Here is a 12,632-nt window from a genome sequence, read left to right on the forward strand (position 1 = left end):
TGAGCCTCGGAGATAGATGATATTCTCTTATTAGTCTTACCCTATACCACTTTGGATTACTCCAGACCTTATGATTGAAAGGAAAAGAAGCATAATTCTGAAAAGAACAACTGTTGTTCTTGCTGACTTCCCAGGTATGTTTTTTTAGGTTAGGGCTTTCTGTTAGTATTGTGGTAAATAACCTCTAGATTAAAAAAAAAAAAACATCACTACTCAGTCAAGTCTATGTGGCATCTGTAATGCTTGCCTGTGATTTTAGACATCTAACAAATAACTAGTTGAATACCTGTATTTTTATGCAGGCTATTTGTTACAGTTCTTGGAGATGGCAGGCCTTCATGGTTAGTCAAACTACTCCCTCGTAATTGGTGGTAGATTCTAAAGTCCAAAAGGAATATCCCCTTCTATAAAGGGAGCAGAAGAACAAAGATGCTTAAATAACTTGGCGCAGATGATGAGAAAAGGATGGAGAATAAGTGAGAACATAAGGGAACTCTGCTACCATGTATTTCTAAACAGAAGTGATCTTAGATGTTTTCATCCTCATTAAGAACCGAGGCTCTGCAAATACAGGTAGAAGCTTTTGTTCCCTGACTTCTGAAAATCCTCAGGCTTCTCTACTGCTAGTTATCTATTTTGTGCTGTTTAAAAGGTATGTGGTTGTAAAGAAAATCAAGTAGAGATGCTGATGCCCAGTCTTCTGTATACTCATTCCTGTTATTGTAGAGAAAAACTCTATTCTACATAATTATCTAATAAAGGCTGAAGTGTGTTAAGTGATAGGCTAGTAAATGTTTTCATACCTAATCTGTATTGTAACAAATTCTTAAACTAAGGATGGTTTTACATTAGAGACCTACTATTTTAATGCAAAACACTGAAGTGAACAGTAATGCTGTGCTTGCACTTACTGCGGCTGACTTTAATTTAATCTTGAAATGTTATTTCTTAGAGTGGTGTGAAACAGGCAAATTAAGTGAATGCTACTTAAGGTGTTTAATATACAATTTATCTGTTCTACAACTAATCAAACATTAACAGTATTGCTCTACCCTAGGTTTGGGTTATAGCTGTTCTAAAGTAGCACTTTTGTGCTGTGGTAATATGCAGTACTCAAAAGTTGAGAGTATTTTGTATTGGCATCAGGAAGCCATGAGTTTGCATAGATACTGAGATCCAAAGCTCACGTCTGCCTATGTATGCTCCTAAGCTTTCTCTCTGGAAATGCTTCCCTAGGAAGTAGCATTTTTCTCTAGATTGTAAATGACTACAGTTTAAATTATGTAATTAACAAACTTACTGTGATGACTAATCCACTTGAAATCTATTTTAATACTACTGTCAGTATTGATCTGGTGTTCTGGGCCTCCCAAGTAACTATTGATTTAATGTGTTACTTGTAAATCTATGGTGAGCTATTCATGCAGTAAAGAACAGACTTGCCACATCTGGGATGATGTTCTTTGGGGTTATGGGGGACACAAATTGAAGCATCACACTGGACTAGGACTGCTGATGGTTGCAGACTTGTGATGCTGACTGTGGTGAGAAGATGGATAATAATAATATGGTTTTATGGCTTTCATTTTGTGTCTTTGAATATCAAAATCAATCCAGTAAACTTACTGATGAATGTGTAGAATTTTTTTTTCCCAGTATGAGAAAGACTGAACATTCACACTGAACTGTGGGCTTCACCCAGCTTCTAAATGGAATATTATAAATTGAGCTGATAAAGATCCTTAGGTAATTTAGCAGAGGGAATTGCCAAGTCCTGCACCTTGGGAGGAATAACCCCCAGATACCAGAACCTACTGGAGGCCACCCAGCTGAAAATCAGCTTGGCACAAAAGGGTGGTGGAGGTCCTGGTGGACGCCAACTTGAATGTGAGGGAGTAATGGTTGTTTCTTGTGAAGAAGGCTAATGGTATTCTTGGCTGCGTTAGGCCAAATATTGCTAGCAGATTGAGGTGAAGGATCCTTCCAGGATCAGCACTGGTTAGATTGTACCTCAGGTACTGGGTTCAGTACTGGCTGCCTCAGGGAGAGAGATGTACTGGAGAGAATCCAAGAAAGGGCTACCAAGGTGATGAAATGACTGGGGCATTTCAGCTATGAGGACGGACTGAGAGAGTTGAGACTCTTCAGTCTGCAGAAGGGAAGGCTCAAAGGGTAATCCCATCCATGTCTATAAATACCTGAAGGGAATGTGCAAAAATGGTGGAGTCAGGCTTTTTTCTGTAGTGCTCTTTTCTGTGATGCCAGGACAAGAAGTAGTGAACGCCAGCTGAAACGCTGAAGGTTCTCTCTGAATGTTAGGAAGTGCTTGCGTACTGTGCAGGTGCCTGAGCACTAGTGTAGGCTGCACAGAGCAGTTGTGGAGTCTTTCAGCTTGGAAATCTTCATAATTTGTCTAGCTGTGGTCCTGGGCAACCTGCTGTAGGCACATCTGCTTGAACAGGTGGCTGGAGCAGAGAATCTCCAGAAGTCCCTTCCAATCTTGGGAATTCTGAGATTCTGTCTACATTATGTAGGACTTACAAATGTTCCGAAGGGTGGCAGCTGCTTTGTTAAGGCTAAAAGCCCAAGTAAATGAACTTGATAGGACAGTAAGTGTTGTTTTTTGTTTCACATAATAGTATTTGTTTGACTGATATAACCTCACCTAAACTATTTTGGAAAACTGTTCTATTTTCACAGCTGTTCTTTTATACAAATGATTTGGTTTTTTTTATCATTTCTCTCTTAATCACTACTTTGTATCGACTGGTTTTAAACTACATTGTGTGTTTTATTTATAAACAGTATTCAGTGAAGTATTCAGAGAAGTAGATAATTCTGTGTTCTGGGAGTCATGAGCTTTGCAGGACTATGTGCAAAGCTATTCTATGCCAGAAAATAGTAACAACTTCTAATATGAAATGCAGCAGTTGGTACGGGAGAGTTCTGAAAGAAATGTGAAGATTCTTACGGAGGCTCTACAAATCCGTGACCTTGATGATTTATACTGATAGCTTTCAATGTCTGTAGTGTGAAATATAACAAGAAAATGATAAATTAGGACTGCAGTGCTTTGTTTGAAATAGTTTCACAGATGATGTAGTTTAAATCTATTTTCATTTATATGTTTTGCATTGAAATGGTTTTACTTTGCCTTAGGTATTAATACAATAATTGTTGTCAGCTTCAGATTGCGATTTGAATTCAAAGCGAATAACATATTACTCACACAATGATAGGCAGATTAATTTTTGAGTGATCTTGTGCTTCTCATTTAGCATGTCCTTGAAGGATGATTATAATTGGCTTTGTAATTTTTCCAAAACATTTAATAAGCATTATTTGATTTCTCGTGGAGTTGTAAAGTGATCTCTTCTCCGTCCTGAAAGAGGAGACATTACAAAGCTTATTTTTGTCTGCTGACAAACTTAATGACCTTTTCACAAATGGTTTTTGTATAGAGTAAGATCCTCTTTTCTTTCACTTGACTTTTATTAAAGGGGAGAAAGCTTAAAGCCTTTTGTAATCTGTCTAACCTTAAAAAGGAGTTGTTTACTAGTGATTTTCTGTTACGTAGACTTCAGTTATTGAGAAACCTATGAATTAGTGGCATTTATGGTCATTGCTACTTAATTACTCCAATGCCACTTCTTAAATGCAAAAGAAATGTAGTTATTTGATTTGGTTCACAGAGAAGCAATCATGCATAAGTAGAATAGCAAACCAATTTGTTCTTTTGTTTTAACAACCTGATTGTTACTGTGAAAACTATAGAAGTTCAACTGCTGAATCAATGGCAGTTTTCTTACATTCAGATTTTTGAGAGATTACACTTAAAAATTAAGTTTATCTTATCAGGCAGAATACTATCAACCAAGAAGAAGTAATGCAGAATGTGACAACTGGGCATAGCAGCTATGTTGAGTATTTCAACTGAGTTAACTTTTTTGACAGTTGTGATATATCCAGCAAGAACAAGCTCACTGCATGTGCTGTGGTGCAGAGGCGCTGTTGTCTTTGAACATAAGTGTTTAAGCTCCTTGGGTTATGTATTGCATAAACCCTTCTTGTCTTAGAGTCACTCATTCTTCTGTAAAGTTTATCTTTTCAAACTGTGTGTTAATATGAAAAATGAAAGTGAGTATATTAAAGCAGAAAGATACTGTCATGATGAGTGTTGCAGAAATGAATGACCCTTGCATTCATCATGGGCAGTCTGTTCTGTGCCTTGAAATCTTCAACAATGTTTTTGAAAAAATTAATGTGCTATAGAAACTGAATATTGGATACTAAAAATTCCATGAGAGAGCTGAAGCTTACTGGGAAACACTGAATATTTTTGCAAGAATAGAATGAACATTAAAAAACCACTACAAAGCTATGCACAAAAACAGTCCATGAGAGCATAAAATCCTTAGAGTTGGAAGGGACCTTTTTAAGATCATCTAGTTCAACTCCCCTGTAATGAACAGGGACATGAACAGCTAAATCAAGTTGCCCAGGGCTTGATCCAACCTCTTCATGAAAGTCTCTAGGGATGGGGCATCAACTGCACCTCTACGCAACCTGTTCCAGTGCCTTGCCACCCTCACTGTAAAAGACTTTCCTTATATCCAACCTAAATCTACCCTCTTTAAGCTTGTAGCCATTTCCCCTTTTTCTATCACCACAGACCCTGCTGATGAGTCTGTCCTCTTCTTTTCCTGTCGCTCTCCTCCTGTCCTTGTAGGAGAGGTATTCCGTCCCTCGGATCGTTTTTGTGGCCCATTTCTAGATGCACTCCAACAGGTCCGTATCTCTCCTGCATTGCAAATTCCATATTTGGATGCAATACTCCATGTGAGGCCTCAACAGCACAGAGTATAGGAGATGTAGCCTCTTCAGATATATTTAAGTTATCAGACTTTCTCCTTTGCTCTTCACAACCTAGTGAAGAGCTAAACAGCTTCCTCTCTGCCTTTCCCTTGAGTTTCCTCGTAGAAATCTTGGAGTTCTTTTAAGTTATGGTCTATTCTCATGCGACTGTCAAATGAATTGGCACAGAAGGGGTAGAGTGTGAAGCTGGTACACTGAGGATACCAGGCATCTGGGAACCCCCATTGGTGGACAGCAGTCTGATGTTTAAACATGTTTAATATCACTTAAATGTTGTTGGCTCCGTGACTTGCCTGTGCCATCCCTCTGTCCTGTGGTAGACTTGGTTGAGAGGTAATGGCCTCAAGTTGCATCAGTAGAAGTTCAGGTTGGATTTTAGGGAAGGTTTCTTCTCAGAAAGGATGGTCAGGTGTTGGAACAGGCTGCAAAGGGATGTATTGGTGTCACCATCCCTGGAGGTGTTCAAGAAACATGGAGATGTAACATGGAGCACTGAGGATCATGGCTTAGTGGGCATGGTGGGGGGATGGGTTGACAGTTGGATGTGATGATCTTAGTTCTCTTCCAATCTTCATGATTCTGTGTATGAACCACTGTCACTGTTAGCCATGCCTAATAGTGGCTTGGAAATACAATGTATCTAGTTCTGATTTTTATCTTTAGAATGGTAAGGGTAAATAGCTAGATAGAGACAGAAAATACCTTACTGTTTCTTGTAGAATCAGAGATTACTCCGGGGAAGAAAAGTGCAATCTAAGTGTGCAGAAAAGAAAGGAACAGTTTAAAGGGAAGGTGCTGTATTAATGTCTTGTATACAAGCTTGAAAATATCGTTGTGATACAGCAGTGTATCATGTCTAAATCTACTTATATGTACTAGCTTGCCTGTTCCAAAAGAGACAATGCTGATGAGGCTGCTTTGTATTAATACAAAGTAGCATTATAGTTCAGTTGCCTGTACTTAGCAATTGCTATACAGGAAAAAAAAATCTCAGTGCAGCTTCCCTGGTCCTTAAATTACTTAATGTAATTCGAATAAAATGCTAATAACATAATATAGAATACTTTTATACCAGAATATTTTTGAAGTGGAGTTTTTTGTAGTATCTTCATACTGCAGAAATCTAGCTTATATTTAACTCCTCTGTCTCTAAAGCACTATATATCCTAAACTAAAGCTGTACGTCTTACGGGCATCTATTTGTGTTAAGACTGTAGAATTGCATGTTTTGCCTTCTGTGGTCATGCTTTCAGCTGATGTCTTGAAACAAGCAGTTCTGTGAAGGTGGTAACTTTGAATTCTTTTTGTCCATTTGAAATTGCAGTGAACACTTACCTAGCTTTCTTAAGCCTACTAAACGTTCATACAGTAGTCGACTCAAGTATTTTAATTTGGCTTTTTCATGCAAATTCACTAGAGGGCAGTGTTCTGCAAGAAATGTTTGTCAGACTAATTTCTGTGTTGTACACAAGATTCTATGTATGTCTATATACACACACCCTTTAAAACATCTCAGTGATATGAACCTGTAAGATAGAACATGTTCTTTCTGCTGTGCTGTACAAGTTCTTTCTTGTAACTTAAAATCACAAACTTAATTCTTAATATTTAATATATTGTACATATAATATATTTAATAATGTGTACGTAACAGTTATAGTGCTGTTCGTGTACTAAGGTCAGAATCCTTATTTTGACAGTAGAACAAAATAGATGTAGACAGTGAAACAATCAGTTTGACAGCTGCCTTTTTTTAGTTGATTTTCACAATCAGCTTTAAGTCCTTTGACTTTTCTGAAGGTAACTGCTGCATTCATTTCGGCTTTTTTTCCTATGCTTATGACCAATTTGTGTGCCTCTGGCTGCTTACTAGGTGTTTCTACCTTCATAACACGCTTCAGAAGTATTTTGATAGCTTGTGCAATTTTAAAATATTAGACTGGCAGTTATGATTTCCAATGGCAAACCTCTCTGGGTATCTTTAATATCTAGTATTTATCCTTGAAGTACTTGCTTGTTGCAACTTTTGTAAAATGGGATTTTTATTACTTAACTCAACTGCACTTTCTGTTTTGTGGTTATGAGTCACTATTAACTTATCTGATAACTAACTAGTAAGACAGTAATGCCTTATGTTGCCATAGTCTGTGGGATTTTGGCTGCTCTATGGTGTTGTAAGATGCTGAATCTGCAAAAGGCAGAAGGAGTAACAGCAACTGCTTATTTCACAGAATAACAAAATTGTAGGGGCTGGAAGGCACCTCCGGAGATTGAGTCCAGGCCCCCTACAGCAGGCTGCACAGGTACGTGTCCAGGCAGGTCTTCAACATCTCCAGAGAAGGAGAATCCACAACCTCCTTGGGCAGCCTGTTCCAGTGCCCCATCACCCTTACTGTGAAGAAGTTCCTTCACATATTGGTGCAGAACTTCTTTTCCATTTTATGAGCATTTCCCTGTGTCCTATCTCCACAGATGGCTGAGAATATTTTTTAATTTGAAAATATTTAGTTTTGATTATGCAATGTGAGGATTGTAGCTGGATCTCTTGTTGACAGAGTAGGAAGGAAGGGAATGAAGGAGGACTGAAGACTAAAACTGAAGTAATTCTAATGTAATCCCTGAAGTAGTATCTTAGTGCTCTCTGAAGTACAGAATAAATTTGCATTCTGTGATGCACTGAGGGAACGACTAGGATATGATTTTTATTGTTCTTCAGTGCCTACTGATATTACAATATAAACAATATTGAACTAATTGTTTCCTTGTGACTTGGAAGTTTCTAGCCTACTTTGAATACAGATTTCATTGCAAATTCAGATCTTGAACTTGCTATCACTCCTATGAATAACAGACAAGATGATCTTCAAAATTGTTCACTGTTTAGATTTGTGTTTAGAGGATAGATGTGCTAGGTTTTCTTTTGTATAAGCTATTCTTCTCTGTTAGAGCTGGAAACCACCTACCTCAGGAAATCTATGAAGCTTTAATATATTAATTTTCATCTATTTAAAGATGCAGTATGTATTACCTGTGGGCAGACTATCAAATCAGAGTGAAATGGCTCTTTAACATTGGTGCTTCTCTGTACTTTCTGGGTAGTAAGCTGTTAGGGTTTAAAACTTTTTTTTAGCTCTCAAGCAGATCAAAAGAGGTTTTTTCTTACATGAATCATTTGTGGGGGCTCAATAGGAGAGAATCTTCTCTGAAATTATTTTTAGCCATAAAGTTAGTTTTGTGATTTTTCCCTCCCCCCCGCTTTAAAATGAGATTTCAGTGAAATCAGGCATTATTTAACAGCTTTGGTAGTACTCAGACACACGAAGACCTAACCTTAAAGCATGTATTATTAGATGTCAAGTTTGAACAGTGTTTAAGAACGGATTCAGTTCACTTTGGAAAAACTAATGTGGAAATACCGTATGCTGTAATTACTGGTTGTATTTGGATGACTGCTTACTCATCTTTACTGCTTCACTCCTTAGGGCAGTTCTTCTCATCTAACATTTCTAGGCACAGGTTGTCTAAGAAGTCCTAGAAACTGTTGTTTCAGTGGTATAAGTATGCAAGAACTAACCATGTTTTATCAATTTGAGTGTTAATTTACATCAGCTTGTGAGTGTTAAAACTTTGTTCAGGGTAGAGTTATTCTACAGCCTAAAGAGAAATGCATCCCTGAAGCAGAATTAGCAGATCCTGCTGAGACTTGATATACCACAGAAGATGACTTGTCCTTCTGTCTTCATTCTATATATTGATATCCTGAAGGACCAGTATGTCTTACCTTCCCCCCAATGATCAGGGAATTTGATAATCGTCTGTCAATATCTATGACTAGAGTAAGCTTGATGTTCAAGTATATAATTCACATTGGGAACAAAACAAAAATTCCTTTAATTTGCTGTTGGCTTAGAAATGTAGGCTTAAATTTAGAATTCTGATTCCAATGTCTTGACCTGTAGCACTTTTTTGAAGAGCAGATGGAAGTTTTCTGGTGGAATCAACTTGTTTTTAGTCTTAGTTTGTAAAATTGTGTAGACGTACTATAGCATATAGCAATTGTGTAGACGTCATAGCAATCTCTAATTGTATTTCTGCAGACTGAATATATTTGGCTACAAAATACATGGAAATGGTTTGGATTCCACAGAGGGCTTTACTTAGCCTCCATTCTGGTTAGGAATTAAGATGGTATGCTTATATATTAACCTAAATTCTTGAGCAGCCTGACTTGAGTGGCATTTGCTAGGGCTGGTATGGATCCAATACTACTCACTGTCTTTGTAAATGATCTGGATTATGAGGTTAAGTATACTTAGTGAGTTTGAGTACATCAAATAGGGAGAAGGTATACTAGAAGAGGCCACAACATCAAAAAATTGTAGGGGTTGGAAGGGACCTCCAGAGATCACTGAGTTCAACCTTCCTGCAAAGCAGGCTCCCTGCAGGTAGGCGTCCAGGCAAGTATATCTCAAGAAAGAAGAATCCCCAACCTCTCTGTGCAGCCTGTTCCAGTGCTCCATCACCCTTACTGCGAAGTTCCTTCACATATTGAACTTCCTATGCTTCCATTTATGGCCATTTTCCCCTTGTCCTGTCTCCACAAACCACTGAAAAGAGTTTGCCATGTATCTTAAGTATATAGAGACATAGGCAGGTAGAAAGAGTAGGCTAATGAGTACAGCGTTTGTTCATGGTGAGTTCTGACTGACAGAGGAGTGGTTCTGCTAAAAGGACCTGCAAATCCTTGTGAATAGCCTGCTGAACATTAGCCAGTGGTATGGCAGCAGAAAAGCAAGCAGTGTCCTGGGCTGCATCAGCAATAGAGAGGTGATGACTCTATTGTATCTGGCATTTCTAAAGTCATATGAAGTCAGTATTTAGTGCCTGTTTTAGAAACTGGAAAATGGAACCCCTCTAAGAGAGTTTGGGGGGAGGCTGCTTTTCTGCTCATCTAAATGGCAGTGTAGTTTGTTCTCTAAGATTACAACTGTCCATATGCATGGCCCAGATTACCCAATGGAGCTGAGTCTAGCCTAAATCAAATTCATTTCAGAATCTGAAATCTTAATCTTGTGTTTTGACTTGTGTGGTCATGTAGTTGTGTTCAAACCAAAATGCTTTAGAAAGCATGAAATTGCTTCTTGCTGTTACTAGCCTCTGATAGAAGTTGTCTAACTGTATGTGTGTGTATGTATTGCTCTTATACTTAAGAAGCTTTAATATAGGAACTGAAATTGCTAGTTGCCTTCTGTGATTAAGGGGAATGAAATTAAACTTGACTTGCAAGTCTATAAGAAAATGTTTTTAATATTTGGTGAAACTTTCCTTGAAGCTATGGAGTATTGTTGTTTGCAGAGCAAAACTGAACTTGAGTTCAGTGGCAGATACTTAATGTGTAATGACTGTGGAATTAAATAGTTAATGTTTTTTGACCAAAACCCAGGAGTTAACCTACTGAAAACTTCTAAAGTTACGCTTATAGAAAGTCTTATAATATTCTGAGGGATTCTGGAACCTGCATAATGTTTATAATGCTTTGCTAAAAAATGAACAGAATTGATTGCTTTAGAATGTGTTTATGGAAGGGAGAGAACAAACCAGTGATACCTTACAGCTACAACATACAGTAAGCTTAACAGGTGAAAACATATAGCAGAAAACATGAATGTCTGTCTTTACTTTAGGCTTATGGTATGTCAGCATTGCCTCTAAACTTGATTAAGGGAACTACCAGTGCAGCTTATGAACGTTTGGAGAACACTGAAGATATTGAGGAAGTGGAGCAACGGATATTACGGATTAAATCAAAGGTATCAACTTTACTGTTCTCAGTTACCTAAGTATCTTTTTTCTTGATTGCTTACCAGTTTACAGTCATATTAAGTAAATTTGTGTCCCAGACAAAACTAGCAAGCAAGAAGTGATTAGCTTGCTATTTTGGAGTTATTTTGAAACAAGCATGCTTAGGTGTCTAGTAGAGATCCATGGTATTTTTTAGTCCACCAGCTGCAGTTGTTTGTACCTTGTTAATAATGATGCTGTGAAGCTAAACTCAAACTTGCCCAGTCCTGTTTAGATATATGGAAGACATACTTTGTGGAGGTTAATATTAACTTCACTTAGCTTGCTACCAGTTAGAGCACCTACTCAGTGCAGTTATCAATGCTGGATACTTGCCATGAGTTTAGGTTAGATTCATCAAAATATTAATCATTTTTATGAATAAGTAATAGCTCCAAATATTCTTGCTTCCCTGTTAATGTACTTTGCTGTTATAAAACATTTGTGTAATGTATATGAATGGAAATCTGTTCTGAATCCTAAACCTCTTCAGGATGTAATACCACTTGTAAACCACTGATGGCTTTGCAGCTCACTACAGTGTTGTGAATTATATGAGACACTGAAGTTCTCAAAAGCGGAGTGCAAGCTGAACAGGGAATATTTCTTCTGTATGTACAAGATCCCTTACCCTTTTTCAACCTGTTTCAGATAATGGTTTGATTAGTAATCTTCCCAATCCTGAATCATGGTTTGTTGTAACCTAATCTTTTCCATCCCAGCACTTTAATTCTGGTAGTCTGTATGTGCTGTTATGTGAATTGAAATACTGGATTCCTAGCAGTGTTGAAATGGTTCTGGCAGTAGCGCTTGGCTACCTCTACATAGTGCAGATCCCTTAAATGCTGTATGGGTATTGTGTAGTGAAATCTAAAAAGTAGCTTTCTATGGTATAACTTGGAAAGCTGTGGGCAATGACTGGGGCAAAGGCACCTCTCTTTACTGCAATAATGAGAATAGTAAACCCCTGGAAAGTCAACTAATGCTTGTTGCAGGCAATTGGATTACAGAAGTTTATCATTACCTTTTGTTAACTAGATTTCATCAGATAATTAGGATCAAAAAGCAGGGTGTCTTTTGTTCTAGTTATTTCTATATTTTCATCTAGTCTTTAGTAAGAACTAATTTTCCATTATTTGAGTTATGGTCAAGATTGTGCCTCTGTTTAGTCACAAACTTCATTGTGTGAATTTTATGTCAAAAATGATTTGTTGTAATTCACTAAGTAGAGTATCAAGTCTGTTTGTTCCATTGATTCGGTGTTCCCTGATCTTTTGCACTAATTTTCTGATAATTAGTGCAGAGACGGTCGACCCCTATCATCAAGGGATAGACGAGCTGTTCAACAACTAGAGGAGAGACTAAGGACACTTCGAAGGAGAGAGAGGCATCTGGAAACCATTGAGAAAAGTTGGTGGTTGAAGTTCTGTGAAGCTATCCGACCTCTGAAGGTAAAAAGTTGTTACACTTCCTGTGTGTTAGGTAGCATGTTTTAGCTTTCGGCTTCCTTCTTTTGATTGCTCTGAAATTAATGCCTCTTATTTTTGTGGAAACTACAACTACTAAAAAGAGCACAGTGGCGCTATTTGATAGAGCAATTTCTCAACTACAAAACACTATTTTTCAAGATAGCTGCCACCACTCACTATACATTTTTGCCAGTGATGAACAAGATATTTGCCATGCTTGTACTAAAAAAACAAAACAAAACAAAAAAAAAACCCAAACTGTGCCAGCGCACCAGCTACTGATGCACACCACCCGCTGCCTCACTGTGCTCACATCTGCTGTTTGATCTCCCTGTCTGTTCAGTAGGTGTCAATGAATGTCAGTGGTTGCAATTTTTTCCACATGGAGGAATTCAGCCACACACCTATGCTTCATACACACGTTCATGTCAGACACTTTGTCAGACT

At 37.8% G+C, this 12,632-nt stretch overlaps 1 protein-coding gene across 2 annotated transcripts in view; it reads left to right on the forward strand.

Moving 5' to 3' along the window:
- Positions 1-12,632, forward strand: part of LMBRD1 (LMBR1 domain containing 1) — a 65,402-nt gene that overhangs the window by 27,523 nt on the left and 25,247 nt on the right. For both annotated transcript variants that reach the window (XM_031552584.2, XM_003204416.4), the window contains exons 8-9: positions 10,560-10,685; positions 12,015-12,167. In XM_031552584.2, coding sequence (XP_031408444.1) covers positions 10,560-10,685; positions 12,015-12,167 — 279 coding nt within the window. The remainder of the gene's footprint in view (positions 1-10,559; positions 10,686-12,014; positions 12,168-12,632) is intronic.

This window comes from Meleagris gallopavo, chromosome 2 (assembly GCF_905368555.1).
Source record: "Meleagris gallopavo chromosome 2, MGAL_WU_HG_1.1, whole genome shotgun sequence".
NCBI classification, from domain to species: Eukaryota; Metazoa; Chordata; class Aves; order Galliformes; family Phasianidae; genus Meleagris; species Meleagris gallopavo.